The 21,461-nt window shown below is 39.2% G+C and overlaps 1 protein-coding gene and 2 pseudogenes across 1 annotated transcript; 2 read left to right on the top strand and 1 right to left on the bottom strand.

Moving 5' to 3' along the window:
* On the bottom strand, positions 1-8,502 carry LOC127548592 (crooked neck-like protein 1; annotated as a pseudogene).
* Positions 8,503-9,496: 994 nt separating this feature from the next.
* On the top strand, positions 9,497-11,616 carry LOC127543710 (crooked neck-like protein 1). Its single transcript, XM_051969965.1, has one exon. The coding sequence runs from the start codon at positions 9,512-9,514 to the stop codon at positions 11,546-11,548; it is 2,037 nt and encodes a 678-aa protein (XP_051825925.1). The 5' UTR covers positions 9,497-9,511; the 3' UTR covers positions 11,549-11,616.
* Positions 11,617-12,181: 565 nt separating this feature from the next.
* Positions 12,182-20,278, top strand: LOC127548583 (PACRG-like protein; annotated as a pseudogene).
* The last annotated feature ends 1,183 nt before the right edge of the window (positions 20,279-21,461 follow it).

Here is a 21,461-nt window from a genome sequence, read left to right as displayed (position 1 = left end):
TCAGGGGAATCTCTGTTCCTGCGCTTTACTGTTTTTCATCCTTTCGTTGGCTTCTTCATAAATCTGTATGCATCGAGTTAGGCTCTCTTCTTTTCCTGCAGACAGCTCAAATTGGGCAAAACTGAGCCATACCTTGACATGCTGTGTGCGTTGGAGCAATCTCCGGTAGAGATTTCTTGGTGTTTTTTTTTTTTTTTTTTTTTTTTTTTTTTTTCCGATTCTTCTTGCTCGATTTCAAAATCAGTTTAGGATTTCCAAAGCACCTCTGGCATGTCTAAACACGGCTGGGCGACAGCTAACTCGTAGATCGCCTGGGCTCTGTCCACGTCGCGGAGAATTGTCTCTCACTCGGCAAACTGGATCCACGTCGGGCAACTTTCTGGCGCGAATTCCAGGAACTTTTCGTAAAGCTTGCGGCACCGCTGGAATTCTCGAAGCCGCAGCTCTAGTTCAATGTATCCCCGAAAGAGTTTGCTTTTGGGACACTTGCCGATAGAGGTCCCCAAGGCTCTCCCGGCAACCGGTAGATTTTTTTGTCTTATTTCAATCTGGGTGTAGAGTAGCCACATTTTCCCAAACGTGAAATTTTGGTGAGGAATCGGTTTCAAACAAGCCTGATAGACCTGTCTGGTCCTGTCTGGATCCTTGGCCTGCAACTCTTCGTGCAGGGCGTAGTGGATCCAGAGGTATATATACCTCCTCCAGTGCCTCTTCTCTTGGCTCGGCGGCACGTTGGCGATGGCCCTTTCGTACACATCTCGCAGGTCGTCTGGCTCCTCCCCGTGGCTTTCCAGTAAGCGCAAATAATCAAACCAGGCGTCGTAATTGTATGTGTTGGTCTTCACCTCTTCTTCATACGGGAATCTCCTTCTGCTCACCATGACGTCTTCGATGCCCCGGCGAGTGCCGAATTTCTTTTCAAAGATGGTATAATTCCGCAAGAGTTCTGGGGCTGCTTGCTTGGGGATCCTGTGCAGGGCATATCGGTAGATCATGCGGGCCCTTTCAAGCTCTTTCTGATTTTCCTCAAACTTGGCAAAGGCCACTTAGAGACGTTCATCCATGTGCTCCTCTCTGAAGTAGTCCACAGCCCTTTCATAGATTTTCCTGGCGTGAGCAACACTACCCCGTTTTTCTTGGTATCGGGCGTACTTGAGCCAGTTCTTCACCTCAGGGTGCACGAGGACTAATCTTTGGTAAAGGCCTTCCGCCCGATCCACCTCTCTGTATCTCAGTTCAAAGCTGATATAGGAGTGCCAGGCTTGCTCGTCAGGCTGCCACTGCATCCAGCGTTCGAACACTTGCCGGGCTCCGACCACATTCCCCAACCTCTCCTTCATGTACGTGTATTTGTGCCACAGCACTCTGACCCGGGGAAGAATCTGCACGACCCGATCCCAGGTATTTCGGGCATGGTTGACTTGTCTGTTTCTCATCTCCATTTCTGCATATCGTAGCCAGAGGGTGATATTTTGGTAGTTCACGTCTAAGGCCCGCTCGTATATGGAACGGGCTCTTTAAATTTCCTTCAGCCTCTCTTCCGATTGGGCGTATTTGATCCAGTTGCTAATTGTGGTTCTGTTCCTTCTTAGGTTGTCCTCAAAAATCTGTCTCTTCCGGAGTTTGTAATCGCTGAAGTCTTCTTCACTGGTGATTTTTCTCCCGAGGACTGAGGCAGAGTTGAAGGAGATTTTCTCGTTTAAGGATTTTTAGAGTTTCGTTGTCCCTTCTTCAAGCACACGATCTTGCTGTTATTGTGTACCCTGTATTCGTGCTTGTACAACGAAGTGATACTGAGCAAAATGAATACATCTTTACAGGCCTTTATAAAATCAGCTTATTCATCATTTTTATTATAAAACTAATATTTCATTACTTTCGTGTAACATAACTTATTCAGCCATTGCCTAGTTGATGGGCATCTACTCATTTTCCAATTCTTTGCCACCGCAAAAAGAGGTGCTACAAAGCCAGGTTAGTGCTTTGAACTGATTGAAGTGCAAATACTTCTGAGGCAGAGGCTAAGAAGCCACAAAAACTAAACCTTTTGGGCAGCTTTATAGGCATCAGTTTCCACTACAGGAAGTTTTGCCTGAAGGACAAAATTGGCTTTGGAAAGATGATCATGTCAGGACCCTCTAATTGAATTCCTGGTCAAGATGAGGTGACCAGATTTGGTCCCTGGATGTGGCTGGGGATGAGGAGGAGTGATTTCATGCTGGGTGGTATGGGCAAAGAGAAAGCTGCTGGTTGTGGTCACTCTCTGAATCCTTGATTTGGATTGCAAGGTAGAGAGTGAACTGAAACTTGCAGCCTCTAGAGACTGGAGGGAGCTATAGCATTGGTTGTGGCTTATGGTTTGTGGCTCAGGAGATGGAAACAACAGCAGAAAAAAAAAAAAAAAACTAAATAAAGCCTAAGATATCCCGAACACGTTGGCACTAAAGGCCAACTTTAATACAAAGTCTACAGACAGGAAGTTTGCTGCTGCTGCTGACGATAATGGTGATAATGATGAAGATGATGAAAAAGAATAAGAATCCACCCACAGATTACTTTTATAGTTATGCAGAAGATCTGCATTCAAATTTAGAAGAAGGTGGTGAAATAAAAATAGTTACTTTGGTACATTCTGAGTATATTGCAGAGCTCCAGGTTCTGCATGAAGATAGGAAATTACCGAAAAATTAATATAGAAAAGCAAAATTAAAGAGGTAAAGCAGTCACCTTCCTAGGAGTAGGACAGAAAAGATAGGACTTCCAAGGGCTGAGACTTTGCCATAGTGAAGGATCGACAACTCTAGACTGAAGTCTTTATGGGTCTACAAACAACAAATCAAGCCCTGGAGCAGTCTTGTCAGCAGGAAACTTCATCTCAACTTTCTCCTCATTCTAAGCTTCAAGGAAATTTCACCTCAGAAACTTTCCTCTCACAAACTTTTATCTCTTGAACTTTGAGCTAAAGAGGAGCAGACAGCTAAGTAGGAGAAGATTGAAGGACTCCCAGTATTTACTGATGCCAGCTTTAACAGGGCTGACTAGAAGCGATCTGGGGTTGTTGGCTGAGCAGCAATCACATGCCAGATGAGTTCAGTTTCATAGAGAACAAGAACATTTTCAGTATGTTGTTGCTAGGGCCCTAATTGTGGCTAATGGGAAAAGAGGAGTCCTGAGATTGAGCTCCTGTATTTAATTCAGAAAGAAGGATCTGAAGCCCACATTACCCAAATTGGGATTAAAACTTAATTATACTGTTATGCCACAGTTCTCTTTAACTGTCCTGACTCAGTTTCCCTGTACAAGTTTCCCTTGTCTCAGTTTCCTTAACTGTTCTGTCTCAGTCTCTTTAGTTGTAAATCCCCCTCTGACCCAGTAAGACAAAGGACTATTTGTTCAAAGGTTATAAATTAGCAAGATAAACGAGAGCAGGCCTCCTGACTCTTTTCTGTCCTCGAGGATTTACAATATCCTTCTAAAATATTCCAAGATATCTCATTGATATTTTTACTTCTTTTGTATTCAGACATCCTGTCTCTGGGTTTTCTAGGATTTATGGCCTCCCTATCCTGATAGAGGTTTTCCCTCACTTCTTACCCCTTCCTTTGTTTAGAGAAAAGGTATTTAAGAAGTTGGGGTTCCTCCGTTCATTGCTGGACGCTGGCGGCTGGCAGCTGTATGCTGGACGCTGGATTCTTTGAGTCCTCCAGCCCTGGGACCAACATGGATCCCTTGGTCCCAGTATATCTTTATCTCTGTCTAAAGACAATTTGAGACAAGAGTCCTGTCCAGTCAATCTTACTCTCCCATTAATAAAATATTAAAAACTTTTTAATCTCTCTCCTGCCTGGCATTACAATACCAATAAATTGCTAAGAAATAAAATAAAAACAAAAATGAGCAAGCAAAGGAAAAAGAACCCTAGATAACTTTGAATATCAGGGTTTATATTCAGAGGAAGATAAATTTAAAAAAATAGTCAGGGGCATATATTTAAAACCATCACTAAGCATCATATCCAATGGGGAAAAACTAGAACCTTTCCCAGTAAGATCTGGAGTGAAGCAAGGTTGCCCACTATCACCATTATTATTCAATATTGTATTAGAAACGCAAGCCTCAGCAATAAGAATAGAGAAAGAGATTAAAAGAATTAGAGTAGGCAATGAGGAAACCAAACTATCACTCTTTGCAGATGATATGATGGTATAGTTAGAGAACTCCGGAGATTCTACTAAAAAGCTATTAGAAATAATTCATAACTTTAGCAAAGTTGCAGGATACAAAACAAATCCCCATAAATCCTCAGCATTTTTATACATTACCAACAAAATCCAACAGCAAGAGAAACAAAGAGAAATTTCATTCAAAATAATTGTTGATAGCATAAAATATTTGGGAATCTATCTACCAAAGGAAAGTCAGGAATTATATGAGCAAAATTACAAAAAAGCTTTCCACACAAATAAAGTCAGATTTAAATAATTGGAAAAATATTAAGTGCTCTTGGATAGGCCGAGTGAATATAATAAAGATGACAATATGCCCTAAACTAATCTATTTATTTAGTGCTATACAATCAGACTCCCAAGAAAATATTTTAATGATCTAGAAAAAATAACAACAAAATTCATATGGAACAATAAAAGGTGGAGAATCGCAAGGGAATTAATGAAAAAAAATCAAATGAAAGTGGCCTAGCAGTGCCTGATCTAAAACTAAAAGCAGCCATCACCAAAACCATTTGGTATTGGCTAAGAAATAGATTAGTTGATCAGTAGAATAGGTTAGGTTCAAAAGACAAAATAGTCAACTATAGCAATCTAGTGTTTGACATACCCAAAGATCCTAACTTTGGGGATAAGAATTCATTATTTGACAAAAACTGCTGGGATAACTGGCAATTAGTATGGCAGAAATTAGGCATGGACCCACACTTAACACTGTATATCAAGATAAGAACTAAAATGGGTCCATGATTTAGGCATAAAAAATGAGATTATAAATAAATTAGAGGAACATAGGATAGTTCATCTCTCAGACTTGTGGAGGAGGAAGAAATTTGTGACCAAAGATAAAATAGAGACCATTATTGATCACAAAATAGAAAATTTTGATTACATCAAATTAAAAAACCTTTGTACAAACAAAACTAATGCAAACAAGATTAAAAGGGAAGCAACAAACTGGGAAAACATCTTCACAGTTAAAAGTTCTGATAAAGGCCTCATTTCCAAAATATATAGAGAATTGACTCTATAAGAAATCAAGCCATTCTCCAATTGATAAATGGTCAAAGGATATGAACAGACAATTTTCAGAGGATGAAATTGAAACTATTTCCTCTCATATGAAAGTGTTCCAAATCACTATTGATCAGAGAAATGCAAATTAAGACAATTTGAGATGCCACTACACATCTGTTGGATTGGCTAAGATGACAGGGAAAAAATAATGATGAATGTTGGAGGGGATGCAGGAAAACTGGGACACTGATGCATTGCTGGGACACTGATGCATTGTTGGTGGAGTTGTGAATGAATCCAACCATTCTGGAGAGCAATCTGGAACGATGCCCAAAAAGTTATCAAACTGTGCATACCCTTTGATCCAGCAGTGCTACTACTGGGTTTATACCCCAAAGAGATACTAAAGAAGGGAAAGGGACCCATATGTGCCAAAATGTTTGTGGCAGCCCTGTTTGTAGTTGTTAGAAACTGGAAAATGAATGGATGCCCATCAATTGGAGAATGGTTGGGTAAATTGTGGTATATGAATGTTATGGAATATTATTGTTCTATAAGAAGTGATCAGCAGGATGAATACAGAAAGGCTTGAAGAGACTTACATGAACTGATGCTGAGTGAAATGAGCAGAACAAAGAGATCATTATATACTTCAACAATGATACTGTATGAGGATGTATTCTGATGGAAGTGGATTTCTTTGACAAAGAGAAGCTCTAACTCAGTTCCAATTGATCAAGGATGGACAGAAGCTGCTACACCCAAAGAAAGAACACTGGGAAATGAATGTAAACTGTTTGCATTTTTGTTTTTCTTCCCGGGTTATTTCTACCTTCTGGATCCAATTCTCCCTGTGCAACAAGAGAATTGTTCGGTTCTGCACACATATGTCATATCTATACTGTGACATATTTAACATGTATAGGACTGCTTACCATCTGGGGGAGGGGGTGGAGGGTGGGAGGGTGTGGTGTTCTCTTCTTTTGTATAATATGATTGTTCTCTTTGGGAGCAGGTGTTCTTGGGGAGGTTTCTGGAGGCAAGTTCCAAGTAATAATCACTCCAAATGCAGCCAGATATTAAAAGTTCAGATCTTTTATTGCTTCCTCCAAAATACCCTTGTTAGTTTTCTTGGTGGCCTATCTCCCTCTTTAGTTCCAAGAGCTCTTGCAGCTTGTCTCTTAGCTCTTCCAGCTTCTGCCTCTAGCTCAACTCTGACTCATGGCTTCTCAATTTCCAATTGGCACTTCCCTCTCAATCTTTTCAACTGAACTCTCCTGACTGTGCTCTTTTAGAGGTGTAAACTCAAAGGTTGACTCCTCCTCTGAGAGTGGGATTATGGGAGGTGTGAATTCACAAAGTTACAAAGTTAACTTTGTGTATCTCCTGTACTTGTGAACTCCAATGTATGAGCCAATGTGTGAATTCTCAAAGGTGTAAACTCAAGCACATAAGCACTGTTTCTCTCAATTCCATTGAGTTAACACTAGGATTCTAACAGGAGGGGGGAAATCGGAACAGAAGTGAGTGCAAGGGATAATGTTGTAAAAAATTACCCTGGCATGGGTTCTGTCAATAAAAAAATTATAATTATTTTTTTTAAAAAAGGAAAAAAAAAGCACATGTAGATGTATTTTTTAAATATTCAAAATATTAGATATTAATACTTACTAATTCTGTCAGTTTGAAATAGTTTTAAGAAATAGTGAGGAGGGCTGAACTCAGGCAGCAGGCTAACATCTAAACAGAATGTCAATATTTTAGAACCTTGAAATATAATCTCATGATGAAATTACATGTATGTAAAATCAGTGAATTAATACATAGGATTGATAACCAGACATTCTAAACCGAAAAGATACCCATTATAAAATCCTGCCCTAGAAATTTTCTGAAACTTTAACTTCTTAGTTTCTAGCAAATGAGATCAGATAAGCATCTATACTTGTGCTCATTCACTTTTCAGGATCATTTGTACTCGCTCCCCCACCCCCACCACTGTGAGTTCCCACCTCCTCGCTTTCTAGGAAAAGGTATAGACTCAGCCCATCTCCTCCTTAAATTTCCACCATCAAGGATTGCCATTCACTTTCCAGGAGTGTCAATTTGGTGTCAAGGAGGCAGACCTGGAGAGAAAGTAAGCTTAGAGAAACCGTCCATAGAATGAAAAACTTTAAAAGTTGTCTAACAGCACATTGTACATCGAGAGCAATCCAGTAATGAGTTGTGAATTCTAACTGGGAAAGCTTGGGAAATATATTTCTCACTTCTATTAATGTTCAACTAAGTGCATTAGTAACACCAACATAGCTGGAAAAATAACTTCTCTTGTAATTTCCATACTATTAACTTGCAAACTTATTTGTTAGAAACTTATTTAAAAGCTACTGAATTGGCTACAATGCTAATTGTACTTCATTTCGTTAGACTGATAATAATGGTTTCCAAAAAAGTTCTTCATTGTTTTACCTGATAAAACATTGGAGACTTGCTCTTTGGACATCACTATGATTTCTTGCAGTTCTGCTGGTGATATGGTGTAAGATCCTCTCATACCTAAACACTGAGAGCTGAGCTACGCACAAGTTGAAGGTCTAGCTTCACATTTAATTAGAAGGAAAGAGTTTGTGAATCAAAGATTCACAAGTGAAATCCAAAAAGAAGAAGCCTGGGATCTTACATTTTGCCTGGCATTTGACTCTGAAGAAACAAAGATATAATGGAGTCTTTTTACTCGCTCCCCCACACCTACCACTGTGAGTTCACACCCCCTCCCTTTCTAGGAAAAGGTATAGACTCAGCCCATCTCCTCCTTAAATTTCCACCATCAAGGATTGCCATTCACTTTCCAGGAGTGTCAATTTGGTGTCAAGGAGGCAGACCTGGAGAGAAAGTAAGCTTAGAGAAACCGTCCATAGAATGAAAAACTTTAAAAGTTGTCTAACAGCACATTGTACATCGAGAGCAATCCAGTAATGAGTTGTGAATTCTAACTGGGAAAGCTTGGGAAATATATTTCCCACTTCTATTAATGTTCAACTAAGTGCATTAGTAACACCAACATAGCTGGAAAAATAACTTCTCTTGTAATTTCCATACTATTAACTTGCAAACTTATTTGTTAGAAACTTATTTAAAAGCTACCGGATTGGCTACAATGCTAATTGTACTTCATTTCGTTAGACTGATAATAATGGTTTCCAAAAAAGTTCTTCATTGTTTTACCTGATAAAACATTGGAGACTTGCTCTTTGGGCATCGCTATGATTTCTTGCAGTTCTGCTGGTGATATGGTATAAGATCCTCTCATACCTAAACACTGAGAGCTGAGCTACGCACAAGTTGAAGGTCTAGCTTCACATTTAATTAGAACGAAAGAGTTTATGAATCAAAGATTCACAAGTGAAATCCAAAAAGAAGAAGCTTGTGATCTTACATTTTGCCTGGCATTTGACTTTGAAGAAACAAAGATATAATGGAGTCTTTTTACTCGCTCCCCCACACCTACCACTGTGAGTTCACACCCCCTCCCTTTCTAGGAAAAGGTATAGACTCAGCCCATCTCCTTCTTAAATTTCCACCATCAAGGATTGCCATTCACTTTCCAGGAGTGTCAATTTGGTGTCAAGGAGGCAGACCTGGAGAGAAAGTAAGCTTAGAGAAACTGTCCTGTAAAAAGCCAGAATTCTCGTGAAATTCTTACAAGGTGTTAACTCAGTGGAACTGATAAGACAATGCTTATCTAGTTTAGCAGGGCGAACTATTGTTCGCTGGCTCAATACAGGTCCTTAGTACTTAAGTTCTATAAGATTGACACCTATTCTAAAAGATTCACACCTACGAAGATGTAATTATAATAGAGAATATAAGAGCCAACAAGGACTGGAGAAGGGACATTCATTCCATCGCCTACCACCGTGGCTGCTGGCCTGTCCTCCTGCACTTCTCTGCTGAGAACAAGGCCTGTCTGAAGGGCCTCCAGAAAACTAGCCCGGGCCCCAGGCAAGGAGACAAGACTGTCAAGGAGACGATCGAGATTTTTGGACTTTATCTCTGGCTGGTCCAGAGACCTCCAGAAAAGCAAACCAGAAGATTACACTGTCCCCGTTCCCCCAGCATCTCTGGTCGCTGTAAAACGGACACCATCAGCCTCAATTTCGTGACTGAGTTGACGAAGTTGGAGGAAACTTAGAGGTTGCCACCTGGCGATTGAAGCTGCTTCTGAAAGCGTCTAGGGGTCCATCCGGGCAAACCTGCAATCCTCCACCATGTCGGGAAAGCAATGTATCCCCAGAGTGGTGAAGGTAAAAAACAAAGCCCCTGCGGAAGTGCAGATCACAGCAGAACAGCTTTTGAGGGAAGCTAAAGAAAGAGAGCTTGAACTTCTGCCGCCAGGTCCTCGGGAGAAAATCACCAGTGAAGAAGAATTCAGCGATTACAAACTCCGGAGGAGACAGACTTTTGAGGACAATCTAAGAAGGAACAGAACCACAATTAGCAACTGGATCAAATACGCCCAATGGGAAGAGAGGCTAAAGGAAATTCAAAGAGCCCGTTCCATATACGAGCGGGCCTTAGACGTGGACTACCGAAATATCACCCTCTGGCTACGATATGCAGAAATGGAGATGAGGAACAGACAAGTCAATCATGCCCGAAATATCTGGGATCGGGCCGTGCAGATTCTTCCCCGGGTCAACGTGCTGTGGCGCAAATACACGTACATGGAGGAGAGGTTGGGGAATGTGGTCGGAGCCCGGCAAGTGTTCGAACGCTGGATGCAGTGGCAGCCCGACGAGCAAGCCTGGCACTCCTATATCAGCTTTGAACTGAGATACAGAGAGGTGGATCGGGCGGAAGGCCTTTACCAAAGATTAGTCCTCGTGCACCCTGAGGTGAAGAACTGGCTCAAGTACGCCCGATACCAAGAAAAATGGGGTAGTGTTGCTCACGCCAGGAAAGTCTATGAAAGGGCTGTGGACTACTTCGGAGAGGAGCACATGGATGAACGTCTCTATGTGGCCTTTGCCAAGTTTGAGGAAAATCAGAAAGAGCTTGAAAGGGCCCGCGTGATCTACCGATATGCCCTGCACAGGATCCCCAAGCAAGCTGCCCCAGAGCTCTTGCGCAATTATACCATCTTTGAAAAGAAATTCGGCACTCGCCGGGGCATCGAAGACGTCATCGTGAGCAGAAGGAGATTCCAGTATGAAGAAGAGGTGAAGACCAACCCACACAATTACGACGCCTGGTTTGATTATTTGCGCTTGCTGGAAAGCCACGGGGAGGAACCAGACGACCTGCGAGATGTGTACGAAAGGGCCATCGCCAACGTGCCGCCGAGCCAAGAGAAGAGGCACTGGAGGAGGTATATATACCTCTGGATCCACTACGCCCTGCACGAAGAGTTGCAGGCCAAGGATCCAGACAGGACCAGACAGGTCTATCAGGCTTGTCTGAAACTGATTCCTCACCAAAAGTTCACGTTTGGGAAAATGTGGCTACTCTACGCCCAGTTTGAAATCAGACAAAAAAACCTACCGCTTGCCAGGAGAGCCTTGGGGACCTCTATCGGCAAGTGTCCCAAAAGCAAACTCTTTCGGGGATACATTGAACTAGAGCTGCAGCTTCGAGAATTCCAGCGGTGCCGCAAGCTTTACGAAAAGTTCCTGGAATTCGCGCCAGAAAGTTGCCCGACGTGGATCCAGTTTGCCGAGTTAGAGACAATTCTCGGCGACGTGGACAGAGCCCGGGCGATCTACGAGTTAGCTGTCGCCCAACCGTGCTTAGACATGCCAGAGGTGCTTTGGAAATCCTATATTGATTTTGAAATCGAGCAAGAAGAATCGGAAAAAGCAAGAAATCTCTACCGGAGATTGCTCCAACGCACACAGCATGTCAAGGTGTGGCTCAGTTTTGCCCAATTTGAGCTGTCTGCAGGAAAAGAAGAGAGCCTAACTCGATGCAGACAGATTTATGAAGAAGCCAACGAAAGGATGAAAAACAGTAAAGAGCAGGAACAGAGGTTCCTGCTCTTAGAATCCTGGAAGAACTTTGAACATGAATTTGGAACCGAATCTCAAAAGGCAAGGGTGGACAAGATCTTGCCACAGAGAGTTCGGAAAAGAAGAAAAGTACAGGCGGAAGACGGGTCTGATGCTGGCTGGGAAGAGTGTTACCATTACATCTTTCCAGAAGATGAAGAAAACCAGCCATACCTCAAACTACTAGCTGAAGCCAAACTTTGGAAGAAACGGCAACGAGAGGAGGCTGCAGAACAAGATCCCGAGAAAGACACGCATTAGATAGAATCTGGACTTTTTCCACGTTGTTGCATTTGGGTTATTTGAATAAATTGTATATTGAATAAATTAATGTGAGGTGAGAAATCTTTGTGCAGATTTTTTTTTCTTTCATCAATATTGAATCCTCTGTCTTTGCTGTGCTATGGCTTTAGGATATTGCTGAGTTATCATGGAAGAGACTTTAAATAAAGGACATGACATTTCTTGGTTGCAACGAACCTTTGGCTATCGTGGAGATGATATTTTAGGTCTTCAAAATACAGAAACGTATAAATATCAAAAAGAAAGTTTATGAATCAGAGAGATTCACAAGTGAAAGAGGTAGCCACACACCTACAACAATCAGTTCTCATTAAAGATCAGATTATGCTAAGAAAGGAAGTTCCCCTCATATTGTTCAACTGTATTCAAGCCATGTGTGACCGCATGATTTCCTAAGTATAGTCATTTAGAAATACACCTGACTAAATTAACAATGTCGAAAGAGTATTGGCTTTTGCTTCAGCCTCCTTAGGACCCTTTGTCCAAGTGTCCACCACCAATGGGCTGCCCCCTCCCCCTTAACGGGACCCACCACACAATCCCAATTTTCCACTTTCACAATTGCCTCCCAGCCTTCCTTCAGGCCTTTGGATGCCACCTGTGGCCCCAGGTGAGCAATCTCCTTTGCCACCTCCGGTTTTACTCCTGAGAGGACTCTTGGGGGGTTGGGTGGGGTGGAGAGGGGTGGGATTGGAACATGTAGCTTGGATGAGATAACCACTCCTATTCTAAAATTAAAAAAAAAATTTTCGTTATTATTATTTTAATAATCTTTGAAGTCTGGTTTAAATTAAAAAATAATTGAACAACAAGGTATCTTGCATAATGCTATCCAGTTCTTCTACCCTGCAGGGGTCCTCAAACTGCGGCCCGCGGGCCAGATGCGGCAGCTGAGGACGATTATCCCCCTCCCCCAGGGCTATGAAGTTTCTTTATTTAAAGGCCCACAAAACAAAGTTTTTGTTTTTACTATACTCCGGCCCTCCAACAGTCTGAGGGACAGTGAACTGGCCCCCTATTTTAAAAGTTTGAGGACCCCTGCTGAGTCTAGAGAAAGAAAATGGAATTTGAACTTTAGTGGGCTTTCAAAACTGTGTTTTCTTGTAAAGCCTATTACTGTCTAAATTTTGTACACTTGATGAATTTAAGTCACTTGTAGCAGCACTGGATTCCTTTACTAGTGCACATGGGAATCGGCCATGTTGGCTTAATAGTTATAGGCAAAGAGTACCATTTCCTGTTAGAAATCAGAGGGTTCCTTTATTGAAAAATAAGTTTCAAACTATCGAATATCATCTAAAGTCAAAACTCATTTTTTTCCCTCAGTAATACAGTAGTGATACATGATATTATTGTCAGACTTTTTTATTTTACTTGGTACTATCAGTCCTTAAAAAGTTGTTGAAAGTTGTTTTGAACAGGGTGTCCTTAATAAATTTCCTGCCCTCCCCCTTTAAACAAATTCAATCCTATTTTATTTTTCCAGTTACATGTAAAGATCATATTCAAAATTCATTTTTGTAAGATTTAACCCCAAAATCTTTTCTTCCCTCCCTAACCTGTCCTCCACAAGACAGCAAGCAATCTCATATAGGTTAGACAAAATCATGTTTTGAAAGAAATATTAGAACAAATGGGAAAAACCATAAGGAAAGAAAAAGGGGCAACAAAAAAAGGGTGAAAACAGCATTGTGCAACTCATGTTAAGTCATCCTAGTACTCTCTCTGATTGTCGATGACATTTTTATTCCAAGTTTATTGGAATTATCTTGGATCATGGCATTGCTGAGAAGAGCAAAGTCTCTCATTGTTGATCATCACATAATCTTGCTGTTACTGGGTACAGTGTTCTTCTGGTTCTGCTCACTCCCTACAACATCAATTCATGTAAATCTTTCCAGACTTTTTTGAAATCAGTCTGTTCATGTTTCTTACAGAACAACACGATTGCATTAGATTCATATCCCATAACTTATTCAGCCATTCCCCAATGGATGAGCATTCGCCCAATTTCCATTTCCTTGATACCACAAAAAGAGCTACTACAAATTTCATTTTATTTGAACTGACATTATTTCAAATATTCAATTTGCATTTCTATTTCCAGCAAAACTGGATTCCAAACAGATTTACACATATAACAAGCATTATCAAATATTATCAATGACACTCATGATATAAGCAGACTCATGGAACTAGTAAGAAAGAATTATGGAAGAGGATTGTATCCCCATCTATTTTTTTTTCTTTTTAATCAAGGAATAACTCTCAAAAGCATCATTATGGCAATATTTTATTAATTTTTATTTTCTCCAGTTACACATAAAATCCTTTTTATTATACATAAACATTCATCATACCGCCCCCCCCCCATTTCCTTATGAATCTCATTAGGAAAGGAAAATTAGAACAAAAAGAAGAGTCACATAAGAATAAAAATAGAAAAAAGTGAATATAGCATGTGTTGATTTACATTCAGTCTCCATATTTCTTTCTCTGAATGCTGATGGCATTTTCCATCCAAAATTTATTGGGATTGTGTTTGATCACTGATCTGCCGCAAAGAACTATGTTTGTCATGGTTGATCACCTCACAATCTCACTATTACTGTGTACAATGTTTTCTTGGTTTCGTTTCTTTCACTTAGCATTGGTTAATGCAAATCTTTCCAGACCTTTCTCAAATAAGCCTGTTCATCATTTTTAATAGAACAACAATATTCTTTTACTTTCATATGCTATGCTGTTCAGCCATTCACCAATTGATGGGTATCTACTCTTTACCACCCCACAAAAGAGCTGCTACCAATATTTTTGCAGATGTGGGGTTTTTCTCATCTTTTTTGATTTCTTTGAGATACAGATCCAGTAGTGGCACTACTGACTCAAAGGGCATGCACAGTTTTATAAGCCTTTGGACATAGTTTCAAATATTCATAATGATTGGAGCATTTCGCAACTCCACCAATGATACTTTAATGTACTAGTTTTATAACATTACCTCCAACATTTAGCATTATCTTTTCCTGTCATCTTAGCCAATATGATAGATATGAGGTGATAACTCAGACCTGTTTTAATTTACATTTTTCTAAGCAATAGTGACTTAGACCATTTTTATGTGACTATTGATGACCTTAATTTCGTCATCTGAAAATTGTCTGTTCATATCATTTGACCATTTATCAACTGGGAAAAGACATATACTTAAAATATCAACACAGTTCTTTACATTATTTCAAATATTCAATTTGCATTTCTATTTCCAGCAAAACTGGATTCCAAACAGATTTACACATATAACAAGCATTATCAAATATTATCAATGACACTCATGATATAAGCAGACTCATGGAACTAGTAAGAAAGAATTATGGAAGAGGATTGTATCCCCATCTATTTTTTTTTTCTTTTTAATCAAGGAATAACTCTCAAAAGCATCATTATGGCAATATTTTATTAATTTTTATTTTCCCCAGTTACACATAAAACCCTTTTTATTATACATATACATTCATCATACCCCCCCCCCCCAATTTCCTTATGAATCTCATTAGGAAAGGAAAATTAGAACAAAAAGAAGAGTCACATAAGAATAAAAATAGAAAAAAGTGAATATAGCATGTGTTGATTTACATTCAGTCTCCATATTTCTTTCTCTGAATGCTGATGGCATTTTCCATCCAAAATTTATTGGGATTGCGTTTGATCACTGATCTGCCGCAAAGAACTATGTTTGTCATGGTTGATCACCTCACAATCTCGCTATTACTGTGTACAATGTTTTCTTGGTTTCGTTTCTTTCACTTAGCATTGGTTAATGCAAATCTTTCCAGACCTTTCTCAAATAAGCCTGTTCATCATTTTTAATAGAACAACAATATTCTTTTACTTTCATATGCTATGCTGTTCAGCCATTCACCAATTGATGGGTATCTACTCTTTACCACCATACAAAAGAGCTGCTACCAATATTTTTGCAGATGTGGGGTTTTTCTCATCTTTTTTTATTTCTTTGAGATACAGATCCAGTAGTGGCACTACTGACTCAAAGGGCATGCACAGTTTTATAAGCCTTTGGGCATAGTTTCAAATATTCATAATGATTGGAGCATTTCGCAACTCCACCAATGATACTTTAATGTACTAGTTTTATAACATTACCTCCAACATTTAGCATTATCTTTTCCTGTCATCTTAGCCAATATGATAGATATGAGGTGATAACTCAGACCTGTTTTAATTTACATTTTTCTAAGCAATAGTGACTTAGACCATTTTTATGTGACTATTGATGACCTTAATTTCGTCATCTGAAAATTGTCTGTTCATATCATTTGACCATTTATCAACTGGGAAAAGACATATACTTAAAATATCAACACAGTTCTTTACATAATTTAGAAATGAGAACTTTATTTTTTAAATGTAATTGGGAAATATTTAATAATATAAATAAAAATGCAATTAAACATAAACAATGTTAACATCTGTTAGTCTAAGTCATTTTGCAGCCAGAAGGGATCCTTATGCAGATTTTAATCCCCCCTACCACTTACTATTTTTTATCATCATAGCTTTGTATTTACAAAACATATGCATGGGTAATTTTTCAACATTGACCCTTGCAATACATTCTGTTACAAGTTTCCCCCTCCTTTTCCCCACCCTCTCCCCCAGTTGGCAGGTTGTTTATCTTAAATGTTTTAAAGTATATGTCAAATCCAATATATGTATACATATTTATAGTTATCTTCAAGCACCAGAAAAATCGGATCTAGAAAGAAAGGAAAGAACCTGAGAAGAAAAACAAAAATGCAAACAACAGAAAGAATGGAAATGTTATGTTGTGGTCCACACTCATTTCCCATAGTTCTCTCTCTGCTTGTAGCTCATTCTCTTCTTTACTGAACAATTGGAACTGGGTTGAATCATCTCATTGCTGAAAAGAGCCTCCTCCATCAGAGTTGATCATCATATAGTCTTGTTGCTGTGCATAATGATCTCCTAGTTCTGCTTATTTCACTTGGTATTAAAGAGATGAGACCTTTATAAGAAACATTGGCTGTAAAAGTTTTCTACACTTTTGTGCTTCCCTTCTAATCTTGATTGTATTAGTTTTGTTTATGCAAAACCTTTTAAATTTAAAGTAATTAAAGCTGTCAATTTTGCATTCCCTAATGTTCTTCTTTGGTCATAGTTTCCTTTTCCACAGACTTGACAGATAGAATATCCCTTGCTCTCCTAATTTGCTTATAATATCATCAATTATGCCCAAGTTAATGGATCCATTTTGACCTTATTTTGGTACGGGCTGTTTGATACAGGTCTGTGCCAAGTTTCTGACATTATTTTCCAGTGTTCCCAGCAATTTTGGTGAAATTGTTAGTTTTTATCACAGAAACTGAAGTTTGAAGGTTTCTCAAATGCTAAATTAAAAGTGTCAATGATTACTGTGTCATGTGATTTTAATCTATTTCACTGATACACCATTTTATTTCTTAATCAGTACTATGTCTTTTTGATGCCTTCTGCTTTATATAGAGTTTTAGGTCTGGTACTGCTAGGTCACTGTCCTTTGTGTTTGTTCCCACTAATTCCCTTAATTTTCTTGCCCTTTTTTCTTCAAGATGAATTTTGACATTGTTTGTGTTGCTCAAGCTAATAATTTTTTGGCAGTTTGATTGGCTAGGCATTGAACAAGTAGATCAATTTAGGGAACTTTTATGTTTATGCTATTAGCTTGGCCAGCCACGAACAATTGATATTTTCCAGTTGTTTACATGTCACTTTATTTGTGTGAAAAGTGTTTTGTAATCGTCTTATAGAGTTCATATAATAATTGGTTATGACATGTAAAATCTAGGACATTTCTGATAGAGCTTTAAGACTGTAAATTATTGTTATCACTAACGTCTTTCTTTTTTTTTCTTTATATATATATTATTTTATTTTATAATAACTTTATATTGACAGAATCCATGCCAGGGTAATTTTTTTTTACAACATTACCCCTTGCACTCGCTTCTGTTCCGATTTTTCCCCTCCCTCCCTCCACCCCCTCCCCTAGATGGCAAGCAGTCCTATATATGTTAGATATGACTTAACGTCTTTCTTAAAGACACCTCGTGAGAATCTACTTTTTAATTTTTAAAAAAATTTCCTTCAAAATTCCCTAACAACCTGACCAAATTTTTGACTCACTCTCTTACTAGGCAGTGCTGTGTTTCCAATGGCCTTATTTAAAACTCATTGAACTTCTAACCACCAAAAAACAAAACAAACAAACAAAAAAATCACAAACACCTGAATTTCCCTGTATTCTTATTTCAGAAAAGTTTCTCAAGTTTTTCATAATCTCTCTGTGTGTATAAATTTAGTAGAACATGAACTACCATCACATAAAATAAATATAAAGTGTTAATGCAGATTAGCAATTCAGAGCTCACTTGAAGAGGCAAAAATAATTTAAAGGCAATTCTCCACCTAAAACAACCTTGGTGGAGTTTAGGAAAATCCCTACTTGCCAAGTTAGTAATATTATTTATTTTATTTTTTGATTGTTTTCTTTTTCTGATTATACATATATATATTATTTTAAGTACACATTTATTAATCATATTGGGAGAGAAAAACAGAACAAAAAGGAATAACGAGAGAGAGGAAAAGCAGAAGGAAAAGGAAAAAGTGGACATGTTTTTTTTTTTTTTTCTTGATGTACATTCATTTTCCAGACTTTTCTCTCTGGATGCAGATGGTGTTTTCTATCCAAACTTTAATGGATTGCCTTGGATCACTGAATATCTCAGAAGAAACCAAGTCTTTCATAGCTGTTCATCCCACAATCTTGTTGTTACAGTGTGTGACATATTCATGGTACTTTTTGTTTCACTCAACCTCAGTTTGTGTAAATGTTTCCAAGCCTTTCTAAAGCCTTTCCATTACTTTCGTGTACTGATGGTCATCTCACTTTCCAATGCTTTGCCACCATAAAAAGCATTGCTACAAAGCCAGGTTCGCGGTTTGACCTAATTGAAGGGCAAATACTTCTGGGGCAGAGGCTAAGGAAACCACAAAAATAACTCCTAGGGTCAGCTTTGGAGACTTCAGAATGTACTTGGGGAACGTTTGCCTGAAGACCAAAGTGTGGATTGGACAGATGACCAGGGAAAGATTGCAGGACCCTCTAGTTGAACATGGTCAAGGGGAGATGAGCAGATCTGGTCCCTAGCTGGGACTGTAGGTGAGGAAGGGCGATTTCATGCTGGCTGGATGTGGTCCAAGAGAAAGCTGCTGGTTGTGGTCTCTTTCTGAGTCCCTGATTTGCGTTGCAAGGTGGAGGAATGAGCTGAAGCTCGCAGCTTCTCCAGATTAGAGGGAACACCTTGAGACTGAGCTTCTGAACACAATTCAGAAAGGAGAAGCTTTATTCAAACTCGTGCTTAGAATTTGATTATAATAATAAACTGATAAAAATAAAATATAAGAAAAAATGAGCAAGCAAAGGAAAAAAGAAGCACGCATAACTATGTAGATCGGGGTTTATATTCAGAGGAATATAGCTTAAAAAAAAAAAAAACCGCATTCCTGCTCTTCTTTCGCGCCTTCCGCAGGGCGTACGGGCTCGAGCGCTAGCGCGTCCGAGGCCCCGGGCCAGGCGTCCGTAAGCTGACTGCCTGTGAGACGGTCCCTTAGGGCTTCAGAGTCCAGACCTATGCGGTAGGACGACCGCGTCAGAGGCCGGCGCTCCTGCAGGAGAAACCATGAGGGGAGAATGCAGAAATCAGGGAGTCATGGAAGCCTGCTGATGTGAAACCGAGTAACAAACACCTCTGAACCAACAATGTCATCGGGTTCCAAGTAAAACGTTTTACTCCTCCACTAATTTACATCATCCACCAATTCTCCAAATATTGAGAAAAAAAAAAAAAAACCTCACCCTCGGGGGCAGCTAGATGGTGCAGTGGATAGAGCACCAGCCCTAAAGTCAGGTGGATCTGAGTCCAAATTTGATCTCAGACCCTCAACACTTTCTAGCTTTGTGACCCTGGACAAGTCACTTAACTCCAATTGCCTCAGGGGAAAAAACTCACCTTTGGATAAGTGAAAAAGAATCCTAAAACTCTTGACCAGTTCAGTGAGCAGCCACGTGCCTCTTCTGCTTTTGGTGCTATTCACTCTAAAGGTGGTATTCCTTGCAGGTTGGTAAAAGAGTAAAACAGATTACAGTGAGACTGCCTTTCTGAAAGTGATCCATTTGATCCTCTTCTTATTACTTTAGCAGAGGGTCTGAGAGAGACTAAACATCCATATACATTTGTATCAAACGAAGGTTTTAAAGAATTACTTTGGGTCGAAGATGCTGTTGACAAAACTGTGCCATTGTCAATGAGGCTGATTCCTGTCTTGAAGGCAGCTCTGACTCATTCAGATGGCGAAGTGTTTGAAAGCGGCTTGAATGCTTTAGTACACTTGAGTAGTGACCTCGGGCCTTCTCTAAATGATCACCTGCTTACAAGTCATTCCTTGATCTTTTGCTTCCAAGTCTTTCCAAAAGACTAATGGATAAGAAATCCAAAGAGCCAATCACCAGTGCTTTACAAAAGCTAGAACCCCATGGTGGAAGGGGCTGTCTTATTTATGATTATCAAAGCTAAGATTGCAACCTATTGTTCCATCTCCTCTTAAACCAAAGGAATGACAAAATGATTTGACTAAATGGTAAGAGATTTCAGAAGCCTGTGGTGAACAGCATAAGATCCCATTTGAATAAGGTTCCTTTTCTTAATCTCAACTCCTGATGTGCTATTTTCGTGATAAAATTTAGTACACAGAAAGGATATCATGAAATCACAGGAAAAACACATTTGTCATCATGGGAAAATAGAAAATAATGGAAAACTATTGAAAGGATTTCTATAGTGCAAATATGGGGTTTATCCGGTTTTTTCCTGCTACATTGGTTTGTATTAAGAATCACAGTTTTAGTTACAGTTTCTGCTTTTATATTTATGTTTTAGTTAGAATATCACTTAAGTGATTTCAGTAGTTTTTCCTAATTACTCCGCCCTAATTTGATAGGTCTAAAATTCTACAAAGTCATAGAAATTCTAAGAATTAAACGATTTATTAACTTACCGATAACTTATTGCTTATAAATAGGGATTTTTAAAATGTGGAATGCTTGGTGAAAACATCCAGAACATTTCAAAATACTACTATTTATTAGTGTAAATTTTTATATGTTAACATGTAAATTATTGTTTTACTACAACTCTAGATGAGTTTAGATGTTGTAATATAATTTATTATATTTCCTTACCTAAAAGCAGACTTGCAGAATGGAATATTTAAGAATTCAACTGTTGGAATTACAAATTGTATTCACAAAATTTTTGGTGTTAAGGTGTTAACTCTTTTCAGCTTAAGAGTACTTAACTGGATTCTCAAACTTTTTGTTGTTAAGGTGTTAACTCTTTTCCCCTTAAGAGTACTTAATACTCAAACAGCCCTCCCCCTTTATAGCCCGAAAGTGTGTGTAAGACAGAGACAGAGCAGAGTAAGAGAGAGACAGATACTTTATGGGGTACATCTAGTGTACCAAGTTGACACCTGTTACATCTTGTGGGCGAATTGAAAGTTTGGGGTCTGAGATAAAAACTATTCCTGGGTTTTTTTGCTTCAGGAACTGAGCAAGTGGGGGGGGGGAGGGAACTTCTGGTATTTTTAAGAAAGTGCGATTGGAAGTCAAGTTCACACACACACACACACACACACACACACATCTTAGGTGTGAAGTCAGCTTTTCACTTGTGACTCCCTCTTAAATAGCAAGGGCAACTTTATAAAGGAGCTCAGTTATAGATCAAGT

Source organism: Antechinus flavipes, chromosome 1, assembly GCF_016432865.1.
Source record: "Antechinus flavipes isolate AdamAnt ecotype Samford, QLD, Australia chromosome 1, AdamAnt_v2, whole genome shotgun sequence".
NCBI lineage: Eukaryota > Metazoa > Chordata > Mammalia > Dasyuromorphia > Dasyuridae > Antechinus > Antechinus flavipes.
The sequence above is the reverse complement of the archived record's forward strand: the minus strand, read 5'-3'. Positions and strand labels throughout refer to the sequence as shown.